This window comes from Aedes aegypti, chromosome 1 (assembly GCF_002204515.2).
Source record: "Aedes aegypti strain LVP_AGWG chromosome 1, AaegL5.0 Primary Assembly, whole genome shotgun sequence".
Taxonomy (NCBI): Eukaryota; Metazoa; Arthropoda; class Insecta; order Diptera; family Culicidae; genus Aedes; species Aedes aegypti.
In genome coordinates, this window is record NC_035107.1 from 214,581,357 (window position 1) to 214,600,946 (window position 19,590).

At 40.7% G+C, this 19,590-nt stretch overlaps 1 protein-coding gene across 1 annotated transcript; it reads left to right on the top strand.

Annotated features, from left to right (window-relative positions):
- The first annotated feature begins 14,599 nt into the window (after positions 1–14,599).
- Positions 14,600–15,523, top strand: LOC110674611. The gene is made up of 2 exons (XM_021838706.1): positions 14,600–14,740; positions 14,834–15,523. The coding sequence occupies exons 1-2, from the start codon at positions 14,735–14,737 to the stop codon at positions 15,509–15,511; spliced, it is 684 nt and encodes a 227-aa protein (XP_021694398.1). The 5' UTR covers positions 14,600–14,734; the 3' UTR covers positions 15,512–15,523.
- The last annotated feature ends 4,067 nt before the right edge of the window (positions 15,524–19,590 follow it).

Genomic DNA, 19,590 nt, shown 5'->3' on the forward strand with positions numbered 1-19,590 from the left:
CTGCGACCAGTTTTCTGTGATCTTTTGTGGTATACCCGTGTCCTTTGTTTAGTGTATGTCGTTATACTTCATTACTATTGAGAATTAATGAAGTAGTCGTTTTTTATACAATTATCATTATTCACCATTTTGCATACATCCTCTTTAGAAAAAGATACCGCTATTTATACCATTTGGATAAAACAGTTTGTCACCATTGAACTCTCAAAAGCGCGCCCCTCAATCAGGCTCGGCCACTATGCTGGTTGAATGATACCGATTTTGACCATGCATCGGTACTCGCTATCAAATTATTGCTTCTACTTATAAGGTTCAAAGTCGTTTTTTGTAACTGTGGACAGGTTTCATCTCATTATACATTTAGATTCCTTGAAACAAGAAGCTTATTCAGAATGTAGGAGGTCTGCTACTTCACTTTTTTTTTTTTTTTTTTTTTTTTTTTAAATCTTTATTTGAGTGTATTTTAATGCTACTTCACTGATTCGGAATCGTTTACCTCCTAGATATTCAAAAATAAGCACTTGATCTTGGAAAGAACTTGTCTCATTAATTGAAACCAGCCTCAGGGGTCGTACACAAATTATGTCCCGCTCCAAGGGGGGAGGGGGTCAAGCCAAGCGTGACAAGCCTTACAAAAGTTTTGGAAGACTCATACAAAAAGTGTGACAAAGGGGGGAAGGGGGTCGAAAAAGTTGAAATTTAGCGTGACATAATTTGTGTACCATCCCTAAGATGCTGATTGAGTCATTTTTCCACTTCGACCTCCTCATCATCAGGTGGGTCTTAGTGACTTGTTACTCTTTTATACTCTTCCGACCATAACTTATCAGTATTAACAAGAACAGATACAACAAGAGTACAATATGGTAGTTCTTACCTCGTAACGCACCTCGAAAAGGTTATCTTCCCACATTACGGGAACCTGATATGTAACTGTCCAGTTTTTGCGCAAATCCGATTCCAATTATTTGGTAAACACTTATTAAGTGAAATTGACTTCAGAAGCCTGAATCTTCAGGACATTCTGTTATTCTTAACCCGCTGTGGTAATGAGCTATAGGCTCTCTTTACGCTCATGCGTTTTGCAGTGCCCTTTTTAGGGCGCTGTTCGAACCCATTGTGGTATGGAGCTACACTCCCGTGCAAAAGTTTGGGTTCACCCTCAAAAAAACATACAAAAGTGTTCTGTTCATATCTCTGTGATTACACGTCCAATTGAAACTCTTTAAGCCGCATTCGAAAGGCAAAGAGTTTTTCATATTTCGTATGTATTTTTTCAAAAACATTTTTTGAATTTGTATATTAAATTTTTACTTAAAATTGTAACATTTTTCAAAAAACACGCTGAAAAATCATATCTAATTTCCTCAGCATTGGATCGACCAAAATTTTCAATCAAAGTGTCATTAGAATCGTAATCTTATATTCTTTGAAGAGACCTCACGAAATTTTGGCGGAAAAATCTGGAAAGTATTCTAAATCAATGAAACAGTCAGTCAAGTCATCGTGCAAAAGTTTGGGTTCACCCCTCAGTATGATGCAAATCGTGCAAAAGTTTGGGTTCACCTGAGCCGCACGCACATCATTTTTGTCAATATCTCTGCCATTTTTCAACCGATTTTAATAGTTTAAAGCTTTTTTGAGCGCAAATAATGGCGCGTACATGATTGGTTTGAGATTTCACAGATTTAAGTAAGTTCTGGTGTACCCAAACTTTTGCACGATGACTTGACTGACTGTTTCATTGATTTAGAATACTTTTCAGATTTTTCCGCCAAAATGTTGTGGGGTCTCTTCAAAGAACATAAGAAAACGATTCTAATGACACTTTGATTGAAAATTTTGGTCGATCCAATGCTGAGGAAATTAGATATGATTTTTCAGTGTGTTTTTTGAAAAATGTCACAACTTTAAATATAAATTTAGTATACAAATTTCAGAGAATAGTTTGGAAAAATAAATACTAAGTAAGAATAGCTCTTTACCTTTCGAATGCGGCTTAGAGAGTTTAGATTGGTCTTGTATTCACAGAGATATGGACTGAACACTTTTGCATGTTTTTTAGGGGGTGAACCCAAACTTATGCACGGGAGTGTACATGCTCTCATTTCGCTTATGCGATCTTCCCTCTTCAAGGGATCCCACTCCTATTTCCTCCCATCTTTCCCTTCCCTTTCCTTTCCTGTCGGGTAGATGATGAAATAGGCTCAAATATGGCGATGGCACAAATCTCTCAACTGGTGGAGAACGTGCCTTTGGAGCCGGCCTTCTGATACCTGATGGGTCCTTGCCAGGCTTCAAAATCGGGATGACTTTCCCTGTTTTCCACCTGGTCGGAAAGTGATCGAGCTGGAAACATCTCGTGAAGATTGCTGCCAGAAACGCCTTATTGGAAAGCTTCTTCAAAGCCAAGTTGAATATGCCATCGTTTCCGGGGGCCTTCATATTCTTTCCTCGCTTCACCGCCGAGTGAACTTCGTCTTCGGTGACTTGGCCGGGGAACGGGACGCTGTCAGCTTCGTCCAGCTGGTTGATGGTCCGCTGTACCGTGGCTTCATGTGGGCTCACCTTGGCCGCACCGAGGTTTTGCGCTTGAACAAGCTTGCCAGCGATAGCGTTTGCCTTTTCACACGGTGATACCAGAATGCCACCGTCGTCGTCCTTTAGTGGGGGTACCACAGTTGGTCGTTTCTTGAGAATTTTCGCCACCTTCCAGAACGGCTGTGAGTGGTCATTCATCTGTTGGATGTTGTTGGCGATCTGCTGGTTTCGGATTGTGGTCATCCGGTCCCCAATCAGCTTGTTGAGCAGCGAATGCTCGTGCTTCTTCATGGGGCATCCGGTGCGCTGGAATTGCCGCCTCACCGTGTTGTGTTGCTGGATTAGCTGCCGGGTGTAGGTATCAATCGTGGTGAACTGTCGCCTCACCGGTACCCAGCGGATACAGACATCTTCTGCGACATGCACGGCATCCTCAAACAGGCCGAGCTGGTGTTCGATCGATTCGAAATTTTGGAGCTCTGGATCCTCAGGTAGGCGGGCGTCGACCAGGCAACTAAAAGTCACCCAGTTGACTCGATGATAATCCCGTCTTATCGCCGGCGCGGCCGAAGTTGGGCTGCAGTCGAGCTTGCATACCACCGGATAGTGGTCGGAACTCAGGTCGTGGTGGATGACTGGCTTCGAGAGGTCCGGGTCCGTGAGGAAAATATCCAGGGGTGATGTTCTTCCGGCTGGAGAGAGGAGCGTTGGCTCGTATGGGAAGTGCAGTATACAAGAGCTCGAGCTCAGGTGGCAGGCACGAGGGTTGCCGTTCCTGTTGCAGGTGTGGTTTCGCCACAGGGTATGACGTGCGTTAAGGTCGCCGGCTACCACAAAGCCGGATCCGCTGGTGAGCTTCTCGAAGTCCTCCGAGAATTGGATGGTTGTGTTTTGAGCATATTTATTTATTTATCGAAGCAGGGAAAAACCCCAAGGAGTGTAACTGTCTCAGATGTTACTTCTCCTTGAGGCACAAAACCTGCTTGTCTTTTCAATAATACATACAAAGAATTTTATTCCTACTAGCTAACCCAATGAACATTTTGTTCTTTGAAGGGTAGGCTAATGATTTCTTTAATATGTAGCAACACTGTAATTAGAACTTATTTGTTAATCTTTAATAAATTATTGAATGTACCGCATTAAATTTTCACTTAAGTATTGTTTTAATCTTTTTGTAAACAATCCCATAATTGGCAAATTTTTTATATCATCCGGCAAATAATTATATAGGGTAATTCCAGCATACGTAATTCTTTTCCTTCCATATTCTGTTCTAATTCTATGCCTTTGGAAGTCGTTAGACTGCCTAGTATAATGGCTATGATTTGGCCTAGGAATTATTTGATTCGAATGAGTTCTTGTAATTTTAGTAATTTTATAAATGTAAACAATTTGTTTGTATTCGTGTAACCCGAGCAAAGGGAGTATATTTTTTGCTTTTTCCATGTACAGTTGAGATTTTGAAAAGCTGTAAGGTAATTTATAAACATTTCTTAACGCCTTGTTTTGAATAATTTGAAGTTTGTGTATAGTTGTTTTTGGAGCAGATCCCCAAATACTAAGTAAATATTGTAATCTAGAGTGTAAGTGGGCAAAATATATCTTCAACAAAACTTGTACTGGAACAAAATACGAGATTTTACGCAGAGTGCCGCATAATGGGGACAACTTTTTCATTAGGTGTTCTATGTGTGCTCGCCATGACAACGTTTCGTCCAAAATTAGCCCAAGATATTTATATTCTTTAACTTGTTCTACTGGTATCTGTTCTACATGCAATTGTAAATCAGTGGAAATGCGATTATGTTGAGATTTGAATACAACTGATTTTGTTTTAGAAACATTCATTGATAGGACATTTTGTTTAAAGAAGTCATTAAGAATATTCAAATCTGCCTGCATTAGACCCCTTATATCTGAAACATTTCTACCAACATAGAAGGACGCAGCATCATCAGCAAATAATCTCAGTTTCCCTTTTAAAGGAAGATTGCCCATGTCGTTAATATACAACAGAAACAACAGTGGGCCTAAGCTGCTACACCAACTGTTACTGGACATGCTGAACTACGCTGGCCAAGAATTTCAACATACTGTGACCTAGAGCTTAAATAGCTATTCAACAGATCGCTAGCTATTCCGCGGATTCCCAGCAGTCCTAGTTTAGATTTGAGAATGTTATGGTCAAGCGTGTCAAATGCTTTGCGTAGATCAATGAACAACCCACCTACAATATTTTTAGAGTCACGAATCACGAAGGATATCGTCAACTGATTCTATGCAAGCGGTTTCGGTACTAGAGCCTTTCCTAAACCCAAATTGATTGCAGTAAAATACGTTGTTGTGATTCATGAAACTGGTTATTCGTGTAGTTAAAAGTTTTTCTAGGATTTTACTAAATACTGAAATGGTAGAAATTGGTCTGTAATTACTGGAGTCCTGTGGGTCTCCTCCCTTGAACACGGGAATCACTCTTGAAAGTTTTAAACAACTGGGATACTCTCCACTGTGTAGAACTTCATTAAAGATTCTTGTCAAAATTGGTGCAAATATTTCAGAATATTTCTTGACATCAGACACGGAAACGTTGTCAGGGCCTACACATTTGTTTGGTGATATATCGTTGATCAATTTCTTAATCTCAACCATAGAAGTTGGATCTAAAAATATTGATTGCTGAACTGGCGTGATTGTTCGATATTTGTTATAATTTCTTTCGCTACGTAAATTGTTTGCTAAATTGGATCCGATTCTAGAAAAATAGTTATTAAATTCTGTTGCAACTTGGAGAGGGTCATTTTTCAATAAGCCATTAGTAGTAAGCGACAGATGTTGCTTGTTTTTTCCTCCCCTACCAAGCAATTTGTTTATATTATTCCACATTTTTTTTGAATCACCATCACTGAACAATGCTTTATAAAAATTAGATTTAGCTATGTTTTTTTGCGAATTGCAATTTTTTGTTTACGTGTTTAAGAAGATCCTTTGTGTGGTTATCGTTCGGACAACGTTTCAGCTTTCGAAAAAGTTAATTTTTTATTTGCATTAGCTTCCAAACATCAACTGTAATCCATGGAGCAGCATTATCCTTAACTCTAGCTTGCAATTCGATAGTTCTAGTATGTATACTACGCAATTCATTATACTTATTCATGATATCTATGAGCATTTCATTCGGGCTTGCGTCGAATGACAAATTTTCTAAAAATACGAGGAACTCCCTATGCAAAGTTCTATAGTTCAGCAAATTTTTAGTTAATTTAATAATTTGTAATTTGGTTTTCAATGTAAACTTTGATAAAACAGGTAAATGATCACTTAAATCATTGAATATTGTGAAATTTTGTATTTCAATAAAATTACTAGAATTACAGATAACATGATCTAAGATATTTTGGCTGGCCGGTCTAGTTTCAAATGTATTGGTCACTTCAAACGAGCAAGATGATAGTAGATTTTTGTAATCTGTAACAATTGTATTCGATTTATTACCTGCAATATTTATATCACCGAGTATAATGGTAGGCAATCTAACATTTTCTTCCATAATAGATTCCAAAAATATTCGAAATTCATTCATATTTGTAGCTGGTGGACGATATACGGCACAAACATGGAAATGTTCAGCATGTGATAATTTAATGCGGATATGAATGAACTGAAAACTAAATCGAGAGTTATCTACATCAATCACATCAATTTCATATCTTGAATGGAAAAATATCATTAGCCCACCACCTCGACTATCTACCCTTCTTAAATTAACTTTATTAAAACCAGGGATTTTATAACATTTTTCATTTTCATCATTAATCCACGTTTCAGTTAATACTATAATATCAATATTGCACTGTAATTCATCAAGAAACAGAGAGAAGTTATCGAACTTTGAGAAATTATTCATTCCTTGCATATTTTGTTGAAGAATTACCATAGAATTTTCCTTGTTAGATAATGCATTGAAATTGGTATTTAAATTAAATTCATCTAGATCTGAAAATTTAAAATTAAATATTTTCGAATTCATAAGTAAGATATTTTCTAGTTCAAACCTAATCCTACCGAAATCTCTAAAACTAAGTAAATGTGAATAGACATCTTGAGAAAGACAATTATCATTCATGAGCAATATTTCTTTGGAATATGATCTTGCTGAGGACTGATCTCACTTGCAGTTCTTTGGTTTGTTTCTTTCAGTAGTGAGCCCTGAAGTTTATCGAGGTCATTCCAGTTTTTGATTTTCGCAGTAGATGAGCTGTCATCTTTCTTAACCAGTACAACGCTGTTGCGACCAATCCAAACGTACTGAAGACCCAGATCTTTTTGCTTGGATTTTAGCTGTTTGTAGATATGTTGACTTAGTTTTGTGGCTTCCTCTCGAATAACAATTTTGGATCCTGCCCCATTAACTGTCCAAGTTGCATCCACGTCAGTTGACGCCAAGTTCTGAATTTGACACGCAGTTTGCATGAATTGCCCTTTACAGTCACAGCTTTTAAAGACGACTCTGATAGGAAATGCACTAGAGTTTTTGCTTTCCTGAGGAAAACGAAACACGGAGAGGACATCGTTTCTGGTAATTAACTGTGGTTGCGCATAGGTCAATCGGTTAATGATTGCTTGAACAACGTCAGTGGTGTTTTCGCTGGCCATCAATGGGATTCCGAAGAACATGACGTTATTTGATATCCTATCTCGATGCAAAAATTCCACTTCATCTTCCAGATCGCTGACTGCATTCTCCAGATGCGAACAACGTTGCTTGAGGTCATCCTGTTCCTTTGCTATTACATCCTGACCGATTTGGAGATTGCGTATTTCGTCAATAACAGAATCGAGTTTTTCAGCCAGAGCATCTTTTATAGTCGCTGTGATGTATTCCTTGTCGGCTTCACACAACTTTTTGTTAGAGGTGAAAGCTGTAAACCGTCGAAATATTTCACTGCACTTCGGGGAACAAAAGTACGGCGCTCCAGACAGGCTATTCAGCGCAGCCTTGCTGATTTTTTTGCATTTCACACGGAAGGTGTTGAGACAACAGTCACATGTGACCACAGGGATGGTGTCAGAGGCTGTTTCAGTCCTCTCGCAGATCTTACAGGTGAACGATTCCATGACTTCCCAGCAGCAAACACGTACAACAACAGCAGAAACCCCAGCGACAGCAACAACAACAACAGTTTAGGTAGTGATCTCAATAAGTAGAAACGATCTTATCGGCCCGTGTCGAGCTATTGGTGCTAACGGTAGATCAGGTTGTTCACAGTTTTACATCATCATAACTGTTAACATCTCTAGCACATTATATAGAAGCTACTCATTTAGTCTATTGATTAAATGATGATTGCAACACTTTGCCTGAACATCAAACGTTGATTTCACTTTTAAGCCAAACCAGTCTGGCAAATTAAACTTTTGCAGGTAGTTTGAAGAGTATTCACTTCGAAAAATCAGTGGGGGTTGTGTACAAGACACGACCGCATGACGTTAACTACGCCAAGTGATTTTCTGCATTTAAATTTAAGTCGATTGTCATACCGTTTTGATTCGTATTACGGACACTTAAGGACTCAGGGACATATAACCCAGCATAGAGCATACAAAATAAATCATTCTGTATGATTCTTTAGCGCTATCGAGCGTCGGAAGCCCTTTACTTTCGAACGGTGGGTGAAGAATACGCTTCCGCAACTTAAATAATTTTAAATAAATCAAAATGTGTGGCCTTTTCATGATTCTTATTCCGGACGCTTCCGCACTTTTGCCTCATATTCCGGACACTTTGAATTGAATTCCGGACAGCTCATGAAAATCATTAATGGAACAGTCAAATCATCCATCGAAATCGTTAAACCGCCAAAGAGACATCTAAGGTAGTTGGGCATTATAAATTTTCAAAGCTATTTATGGAAAAAGTTTACTAAAACGAGCCTTGAAATTGTGAACTTTTGAACAGCAAAAATTGAAACATTTCGCGTGAAATGTTTCCCATACAAAGTAGAGTGTCCGGAATTTGAAGCTGTCCGTAATATGAATCAAAAAGGTGGTTGCAGCCTTCCTTTAGTTCAAACTAAATATCGTAACGGTCGCAACATTATAGATTTTCAATAGACGTAGTTAACGCCAAAATTTAAAAACTTTCATTACGTGGGGAAAGAAGGGGAACCAAAGCTGGCAAATTTCACGTTACGTAATATTTGAATCATTCCTTAACAATAGAAAAAATATTGCATCCCAACGGCACAGCAGCGTCCTCGGAAACATCCTCAAACTGCCGTATTGTCAATTATTCGTAATAAATCAATTATTGTATGCTGCTATGAGATGAATTAAGAAATTATAGCAAGTATGTGGTAAACACATTAGGGAATATTACACAATTAACTCTTTAAAACACATTTGTTGGCTCTGGAAAGGGCCGATTGAATTGTTGAATTTGCGTAACACGGACACATTTTGACGGCGCACTGGTTGCAATCCTCCTCGCCCGGTGAGATTTTCGGTGCTGATGACGATGTGCGCTTCAACAAGCGGCTTTGGTCGATTTTCTTCAACCATCTCGTACAAACAGCTTGCCTCTGGTAGCGAGGAGCTGAGCAGGTTTGGAGGAGCTCTTACCAGCTCGAAAGCGAAAACAGAATGAAACCGAATTCAACGAAGGAGGGATGCTTTATACCCTTAGAATAGCAGGTGATGCTCCTCCTTTCAAATTCTTCGTTTTCTTATCTGGGAAATAGGCTATATGAAACTGATGTCTAGGTAAGGGATGTACAAGATTAGCATTATGCTGTAATTGCATCCCGACGGCACTGCAGCAGCGTCCTCGGAAACATCCTCAAATTGCCGTATTGTCAATTATTCGTAATAAATCAATTATTGTATGATGCTATGAGATGAATTAAGAGATTATAGCAAGTATGTGGTAAACACATTAGGTAATATTACACAAATAACTCTTTAAAACACATTTGTTGGCTCTGAAAAGAGCCGATTGAATTGTTGAATTTGCGTAACACGGACACATTTTGACGGCGCACTGGTTGCAATCCTCCTCGCCCGATTTGGTTGGGGTGACGATGACGATGTGCGCTTCAACAAGCGGCTTCAGTCGTGGCGGCGTGTTGTTGTTCCATTCGCGTTCCATTGAAAACTGAGCTGAGAATGTCAAAGGCACTCGAGACTTGCTCGCCGACCATGTTCACAGTCTGACGGCAAAAAGAAGAATGAGCGAAGAAGCAGGAATCGGTCTGCTTTTATAGTGCGAAGCGGAACGCAAAAGAAGCGTGGAAAACTGCTTGCACGTGATTGGTTGCGTAAGAAAGGGGTCGACATTTTCCAAATTTTCAATAGTTTATTGTCGATATTCAATAGTTTTCTCCATTCGAGGAAATTGCTGTATACATTTCCGATCGATTGGTGGGAAAATATTGAAAATCTATCGATAAATGACTGAGTTATTAGCGTTCAAAATCTTTCATAATTTCGTGACGGTCGCAAAATTATAGATTTTCAATTGACACCCAGTATATTGCCGTAAGACGTAGTTAACGTCAAAACGTTGAATTTTTGATAAAATCTATCCACCGTTTTACTGTGACTTGTTCACTTAACAGTGTTGCCAGATTGTGCCGTCGTTGTCCGTACATTGTCGGGGGCGTAGACAGCATGTAGGGAGATGTCACCACTGTGTGCGTGGATTTTCACCCTGATTGCCTCGATGACGCTGGCTTTCGGATGCGGCAGGATTTCGTAGCGGATGCCCTGCTTGATTTGCAAACCATATAGCCTAGGACGTTGACTTGGTCCGTTCGAGTCTTGCATTGGAGCAGCCGGCCACGGAACTCCATAAAGATGCTCCACAGCTCAGCGGAACTGTAGAGATCTTCTTTGTTTCCCTCAGGAGAGGGATCGGGGTCGATGGAGAGTTAGAGTGCAGGCCCGCTCTGATGTGGGGATTAATGCGGCGTGGGTAGGTCTCGGTATTGGATGCCGGCTGGCTGCCAGCAGCGATTGAAGGTCCGGCGGTTGCCGGGCTTTTGGGCAGTGCAGGGAATGCCTCCATGGTCAGAGGTGGAGCTTCCGGGCTGTTCCTGGTCGGTCTTCGGCCGGGTTGATTGGTTGAGGCCGCTTGGGGCAGCTACGGTCCGTACATAGCCGGATGGTTTCCGCCGCAGTTGGCACATCGCTTCGTCGAGGCTTCCTTCGTCGGGCACTTGTCGGTGTCGTGGATTTCCCAACAAAAATTGCACCTGCTCTTCAAGTGGCAGCTCCGGGTGCCGTGGCCAAGGTGGAGACAGTTCATACACTGGGTCGTCTGCTTTCTTGTTGCGGTACGCTTCCCACGGCACGACGATTTGCCCGATATGTTTCACCTCACGCAACTTTTTGAGGCTGGGTGCTCCCTTTGGGAAGTGCAGTAGGAAAAACGATTCATCCTGGGAGTATTCTCCCCGACGTTTGATGATGTGCACCGCCTGGGGTTCCAGTCCGTAGTCCTCCTTCAAGCGAACCTGGAGGCTTCCGGGATCGACCAGGGGTAGTCCACGAACCACCACCCGGTAGAGCCGCTCGCTCGGATTGTCGTGGGTGTAGTACTCGAATCCACTCTGGTCCAGTTGACTCCGCACCTCGTTTTCCTGTTGTATTCCTCAGCAGAGGTGCAATTTATCTTGGTGCCGAACCTGGTCAGCTTGTAAGTTGGAAGCACACCTGTGAGCCGCAACTTCTCGAAAAGCGTCGCAGCGCTCACGTTTCGCACCACCAGCGGCGGTTGTTTCCCCTTTCCAGGGGACGTTTCTGGAGCTGAAATCACCGGGTTGGATTTTCCGGCGGCAGCTTGGGGATGTTTCTCCAGTGTGACGTACTGGTTGTGGTCCAGCAGCTGCTGGTTGAGTTTGTCATCACCGACGACTATGTTGGCCTCGCTTTCTCCCGTTTGTGCCTCTTTGGCGCTTCCTCTGTCGTGGCAGGCTCTATATATACAATCCATTTTAGCCAAACTAGCTGAACTAAAGCTTTCTTTCTTTCTTTCTGGCGTTCCCAACTGGGACAAAGCCTGCTTCTCAGCTTAGTGTTTTTATGAGCACTTCCACAGTTATTAACTGAGAGATTTCTTTGCCGATTGACCATTTTCGCATGTGTATATCGTGTGGCAGGTACGAAGATACTCAATGCCCTGGGAATCGAGAAAATTTCCTTTACGAAAAGATCCTCGACCAGCGGGATTCGAACCCACGACTCTCAGCTTGGTCATGCTGAATAGCTGCGCGTTTACCGCTACGGCTATCTGGGCCCAACTAAAGCTGGTTTGGCTAAAATAGGTGATTGATTTCTTTGATTCTTTGAGCCGTGGTTGGCTCTATTGTTGACTAAAAATATAATCGCACTTGTACACTGAGGGTGTATGTCAGTCCCAAGCAGTCATCTGGTGTGTAAGTGCAGCTGATCTGGCGATACTGGAGTAGCAACAACGGGCGGCCAATCAAGCTTAAGCTCATGCTCATTTCTTGTTCTATTTTTTTGCACAGTAACTTTCAGCTGCGGACTGAGCGAATGTCAGACGAATGAATTGTGACCCCCCTAGGTCAAATATCTTTGTACGCCCATGATTGCTTGTGAGGCAAACGAAACAAAAAGCTACCGTCCTCTAGTGAGAGTAAACCAGGAATGCACTGTCGGCTTCCGTTTGTCAATTGGGAATTGGGCTGATTGGGTGACAGTGACCCAATTTCGGTTTCCTCCAGTCGTGCAAAAAACAGTGCCGTTGCAATTATTCGTCGCCCTCCGTTCCGATACCAAGAGCCCTTACCAACCCTCACATCACATTATTAGTTGCGGAGTTCCAATTGGGGAATTCGTTTCGGAGAACCAGAAGTGTAAAAACATTTTTCAGCTGAGCGACCGCAATTTTCGGCAAAGTTGGGCTGGATGATTGGATTCCACTCCACAGGGCAGAAGTGAATTTTCCCCTTTTCGATTTACGATGATGGGTCGATTCGGATGAGAGCGGATTATAAATCGAATTGTGGATGCAATTTGGCTGGGTGGAATGCGAGGGAGGAGTGATGGATTGCATCTCGGTAATTAAAATTACCAATCGAACCGCGCTGGAGTATTTATTGAATTTGTTTCGGGGATTCGAATTCGAGCAATTCAGATAATAGGTATTTAGTTGGGTTGATATGTTTGATGTTCTCGGCTACATGATATTTGAATGGGTGGCAAATATCATGGAATGGGGAGTATCATGCTCAAATTTGGCATAATTAATTATATTACAATGTATTGAACAAATTTCTACGTTCCATTTATTTGTTCAGCATCTAAACATATAACATTGAAACCACAGTTTCAAACCACATACTCGGTTGGCAGAAGCTTCCCAGTCTCTGGAGTCTAAAGGCGGGGTTGGGTATTAGAGGGGTAAAGATCCTGGACCGACCGGGAATCGAACCCAGACTTCTTCAGCATGGCTTTGCTTTGTAGCCGCGGACTTATTCCTGGAGCAACACTTGGCGAGATTTCTGGAGAGAGTCCGGTAGAATTCCTGGTGGAACTGCCAGCGGGCTTCTTGGAGCAACTCGCGGGGAAATTCCTAAAGGAACTACGGTGGAATTCCTGCAGGAACTCCGCAGAAATTTCAAGAAAAACTCCAAAGGATATTTTGAAGGAACTTGTGAGGAATTTCCGGAGGAGTTTTTAAAGAATTCCCAGAGGAACTCCAAAGGCGTATCTGCATGAACTTCAAAGGAATTTTCGTAATGATTCCAAAGGCATTCGCGGCGAAGGAATTCCCGGTGGAGGTCCGGGGACTTTTCCGAAAGAACTACCAAGAAATTACCGATGGAGCTCCAGAGGAACTTCGAAGGGATGGCTGAACGATCTCCGAAGGAATGTACAAGAAACAATTAGAAAGAATTTTTGGGGAGGTGTGGAGGAATTCCTGGAGGAACTGCCAAGAAATTCCTTAAGGAACTACGAAGTAGTTACTGGAGGAGCTTCTGAGAAATTGCTGAGGGAATTAACGAAGTACTTCCCGAAGGAACTCTGAAGAAATTCCTGGAGGATATCTTAAAAAACGATACAGGAACTCCAGAAGATTCGGTGGAGGAACTCCGGAGCGAATCCTGGAGCGTTCATGTAGGAACTCGAAGGTAATTTCTTGAGGAACTCCGATGAAATACCTGGAGAAACTATGGAGAAAATCCAAAGGTGACAAGTGTGCGTACGTATTAGACGTATGGCACGCTTGAATAGCTAGTGTTTTTTCAGTTAAATCTCAGTGAAATCAACAATGAAAAAAATCAAATTGATTAATTTTAGAATTCTGAAGTTCTATCTTCTAATGATATGTTGTTTGTGTTATAAATTATTTAATCTCAATTGAAGAAACTTAATATTTGTGATGCTGTTCAATGTGAAATTATTTTTTGTTCCATGATTGTGTGCGAAATATGCAATTGTATTGGCTTGCGGAAATCAGTGTATCACAATGACAAATCTAAGTGAATGTGTTTTTGCGCTATGGCTTCTGTGTGCACTAACTCAATTATTTCAATTTTAGCAATACTACTCATGACGATTCATCCATTTTAAAATGTATAAATTGTCAACTTTCAATCGTTGATACTATCTATAATAGAAAATATTACGTGGGTTGCATACAACAGTTTGAGAGCACCTGATGTTCAATAATTCACTTGATCATCTATTCGCTCCGTCTACAACTACTACACGCACTGTGATAATATGATATAACGATAGAAGCGGAAAACAAATGTACAGCTGAATGCTATCCGAAATATACATAAAACTTTTGCTCTTAAGGTGAAGATGCATTGAAGCCATATTTCGGATCTTTGAGACCACAAATCCAATGAACCAGATAGCGTCTTGAAGTGAAAACTCGATCGATTGGTCACCACTAATGAGTGATAAATCGATCAAGTTTTTCAGCTTCAATGGGTTCTCATGATTTGTGCCCTTGAAGATCTGAAGGGTGGCTTCGATACAACGATCCATTTTCACCTTAATATTATCTCAATGATATCGAACCTTTGTACTCTATTCTCCTTTTCTGTAAACTCGTCCACAATCGATTCTTTGTCATCGTTAGCAAGTGCGGTTTTTTGCACGCGGGTTGATTAAGTTTATTTAATAAAATTTGTTATTAACTAAAACTGTGAATAGTATGTCCGTAAGTATTTAAATAGAATACCGAATTTTAATTCTCTATTATGAACTGCGACGAAATCAGAAACAAATGTATTTTTATTTTTTTATTTTTTAGGACATCGATTTTGAAACGGAATATCGCCTACTGATGTCACCAGCAAATGCATCTTCAGCAAGCAAGGATAGTGCTAAAAGGGCCGCTAACTCTCCAGCCTCTAGCGAGGCGAAAAAGTCGCATGTGGAGAATACAGATTTGAAGTTAGCGTTTAAAAGAAAAAATGCCGAGGTTGACCAACAATTCTTTGAGGCAGTTTGTTCAGCGCTTTCGGATATTCAAAGTGATATTCCCAGTGATGTTACTTATCCTGGATTTTATGGATCCGGTTTCAAGATGGGCATTGGATGGTTTTATGCCAGGGATGACGAATCGATGCTATGGCTAAAGTCAGCTTTGAAACGGATTGTGGAAAAACGGATCATCCCTGATCTGGAAGTGCTGCCGTACACTAAGATCTCTCCTCTTCGACGAGTTGTCTTCTCAGTCCCCACGATACCACGTCTTGGCAAGGATGCCAAGTCGTCGGTTCTTCGCAATATTGCTAGGCTAAACCCAAATCTATGCACGAACTATTGGAGAGTATTGAGAGTGCTTCCACCACAAGGAGGTCGGCATACGATAATTATGGAAATCGACGAAGGCTCTGTTTCGGCTATAGAATCACAACGATGTAAAGTATTTTATGCCTTTTCTCAAGTGTTTTTGTCAATCACAGCAAAAAATGACACCGCATAATGTATTTTCGCCTAATAACATCATGTAAAACAAGTTTGAATTGATTTTTTTTTTCTTTTCATTAAGTAAGTGCTTAAATTTGAATAAAGTGAATTTTGTCGAATAATAGCTCAGTTTTTGAATATATATTCTACTCGTTTACGCTATATGCAGTACAATATGTAAATCTTTCGTGAAAAGGCTGATGTTTCCGCATTTTGGCACTATTTATTAGAAACAAATTTTAAATTCTCTAAAATAACTTTTTAAGTGTTCGATTTTATAATAAATGATGATTTTCAATTTTATGTAAAATTAACTTTTAAGTAACTCTTACTGATCAATTCGGATTTAATTTAATTGAACGTTTCAAAGAATTTACTACTGTAATATCTTAAACTTATGATAAAGAGCTCATGCTCTTCTTCGCTTTTGCATGTAATGTACTCTCTTTCCTTCAAACCTCTCCTTTTCTTCCTTTTCTTATCCTAATTTTCCTTTCCTCGTTCATCCTTTCCCCTCAGGTAAATGATGATACAGGCTATGAAATGCGATGGCACAAATCTCCCATTTGGAGGGGAACGTGCCGTTAGAGCCGACTAACTGATACCTGATACCTGATGGCTTTGCTTTGTAGCCGCGGACTTATTCCTGGAGCAACACTTGGCGAGATTTCTGGAGAGAGTCCGGTAGAATTCCTGGTGGAACTGCCAGCGGGCTTCTTGGAGCAACTCGCGGGGAAATTCCTAAAGGAACTACGGTGGAATTCCTGCAGGAACTCCGCAGAAATTTCAAGAAAAACTCCAAAGGATATTTTGAAGGAACTTGTGAGGAATTTCCGGAGGAGTTTTTAAAGAATTCCCAGAGGAACTCCAAAGGCGTATCTGCATGAACTTCAAAGGAATTTTCGTAATGATTCCAAAGGCATTCGCGGCGAAGGAATTCCCGGTGGAGGTCCGGGGACTTTTCCGAAAGAACTACCAAGAAATTACCGATGGAGCTCCAGAGGAACTTCGAAGGGATGGCTGAACGATCTCCGAAGGAATGTACAAGAAACAATTAGAAAGAATTTTTGGGGAGGTGTGGAGGAATTCCTGGAGGAACTGCCAAGAAATTCCTTAAGGAACTACGAAGTAGTTACTGGAGGAGCTTCTGAGAAATTGCTGAGGGAATTAACGAAGTACTTCCCGAAGGAACTCTGAAGAAATTCCTGGAGGATATCTTAAAAAACGATACAGGAACTCCAGAAGATTCGGTGGAGGAACTCCGGAGCGAATCCTGGAGCGTTCATGTAGGAACTCGAAGGTAATTTCTTGAGGAACTCCGATGAAATACCTGGAGAAACTATGGAGAAAATCCAAAGGAATTCCCGGTGGAGCTCCTAAAGAACTACTGAGGAATTACTGGATCAAATTCAGAGGAATTTCTAGAGTAACTCCGGATGAATTTATGGGAAAACTTCGAAGCAATTCCAAGTGGAACTCAGGAGGAACTTCCGAGGAATTCCTGTATGAAACCTAGATGAATTGCTGGATGAAATCCAGAGGAGTTGCTGGAGGAACTCTGGGAGTATTCATGGAAGAAATGAACTCCTGGAGGAACTCCGGAGGAATTCTAGGAGAAAACCTTGAAAAATTCCCGGAGGAGCTCTGGAGGATTTATCGGGGGAATTCTTGCAGATTTGCCGAACGAAATCCAGGGGAATTCTCGGAGTAGCTTCAGAAGAATACCTGATGGAACTCCGGAGATATTCCGATAAAATTCCTGGAGCAACTATGGCAGAAATCCAAAGGAATTTCTGGTAGAGTTCCAAAGGAAATTCCGGAGAAAATCCGAAGCAATTTCCCGAGGAGCTCCGAAGAAATGCCATGAGGAACTCTGAAGAATTTCTTGGAGGACCTCCAAAGAAATTCCTTAAGGAACTCTGAAGGATTTGCTGGAGGAACTGCGGAATAATTTTTTGATAAACGCCGGAGAAATTCCAGAATTCACTATGGAGTAAATCCCAGAGGAGCTTTGGAGAAATTTCTGGAGGATCTCTCAAGGAATTCCTGGAGTAACTCCGAAGGAATTTTTGGAGGAACTCTGAACTAAATCCTAAAGATACTTCAAATGAATCACTGGAGGAACTCCCGAGGAATTGCTGGAGGAAGCATGAAGAATATTTGAGAGAATTATCGATGAAGTTCGTAGGACTTCCTGGAGGAACTCTGAAGGAATTCCTGAAGGAATCTGAAAAAAAATCATAGAGGAACTCCGGAAGATTCGGTGGGGGGACTCCTAGATGAAATCCAGAAGAGTTCATGTAGGAATTCCAAGTTAATTGCTTGAGGAACTCCAAGAATTTTCTGTAGAAATGATGGAGGAAAGCCTATGGAATTCCCGGTGTAGCTCCAAAAGAACTACTGATGAATTGCTGGATCAAATCCAAAGGAATTTCTAGAAGAACTCTGGAAGAATTTATGGAAGAACTTCGGAACAATTCTCAGTGGAACTTCCGAGGAATTCCTGGATGAAATTCAGAGGAATTGCTGGAGGAACTCTTGATGATTTCCCGAAGGAAATGTAGGTGAATTCTCTGAGTAATTCCAGAAGAATACTTAGAGGAACTCCGGAGGATTTCCAAAGAATCATTAGAAGAACTCTGAAGAATTCCTGGAGAAAGACCGATTCCTGGAAGAACTATGGCGGAAATCTGAAAAAAAAATCGCAGTAGAGCTTCAAAGGAAATTCCGATAGAAAGCTGAAGGAATTCCCGGAAGAACCCCGAGAAAATTCTATGAAAATAGCTGAAGAAAATCTTGAAGGGCCTACAAAAGAACTCCTGGAGGGGAACTCTGGAGAAATTCCAGAAGGCACTGTGGAGGAAATCCCGGAAGAACTCTGGACGATCTCCGAAGGCATTTCTGGAATACTACACTTTTATGATAAATTTAGGGGAGGGATTATTAGAGTACATTTAAAACTACAAATTGAACTTAAACACTTCACTTTTGCAAAAAAAAATAAATACTAAAATTACTAGTAAGGCGAGCAAATACCTCTAAACTCTAATACGTGTTGCTTATCTTGACAGATAGGCCTATTTCGTCTGCGACTTACAGACTTCTTCAGTGTCGAGTGCTCGACTTCCTGGAGTAGCTTCGAGGAATTTCTGGAGGAACTCCAAAAGAATTCCTGGTGGACTCATGGAGAAAATCCGTAGAAATTTTCGGTTTTGAAAGAAACTTCGGAGGTACCGTAAAACGAGGTTACTTTGATAATGCGGACCCAACGTAGTTTCTCTTAATCAGTTAATCAAAACGAATGCAAAAGTAAAGAGTATTAGTATGACACTTTGTGTCAACGCTATTTTCGTTGGAATCAAGTGCATTTGAGGATTTATATGCAAATATTGAAATTTTACAAGATTTTAGCACTTTTGCAACGCTTACAAACAATCTGTTCTACGATCACTATTAGATAAAGTCATAATAAGTTCGTCACTTATCCTTGACAGCCTAGTTATAGTAGAACATGAATTCAATCTCAAATCTCTTAGCGAAAACCATTTTTACAAACTGGGACCATTTTTGTAATCTAAGTCAGAAATTTTCATATAGCGTTAAACGCCTAGAGGTATGCAACGTCCTATAAATGTTCCGTAATTCACTCAATTTTGTTCGATTTATACTGCATTATCAAAGTTACCCCAAAACAGAAAACCGACTTTCGATTATATGAAAAATGATATATTCATTCAGAATATTTTTTTTTGACAATCTATCAAGTGCAATAGATAGCTAGGATGTCAGTACTTGTTTTAAAAATATACATAGTAATTCTTTGAAATGGCATGCATAAATATTGAAGTTTTCTTAAAAAAAAAGGATCAAAGTTACCCCGTTTTACGGTATTTTCAAAAAAAATCTTGGAGGAATGCCCGGAGTAACTTTGAAGGAATTTCTGGAGGTACTCCGGATGGATTGCTGATAGAACTTCAGAGACATTGCTGATAAAACTGCAGAAGAATTGCTAAATTCATGGGGGAAATCCGGAAGAATTCCGGACATATGCAAAATTTCTGATGTAACTCTGGAGGAACTTCGTGGGAATTGCTA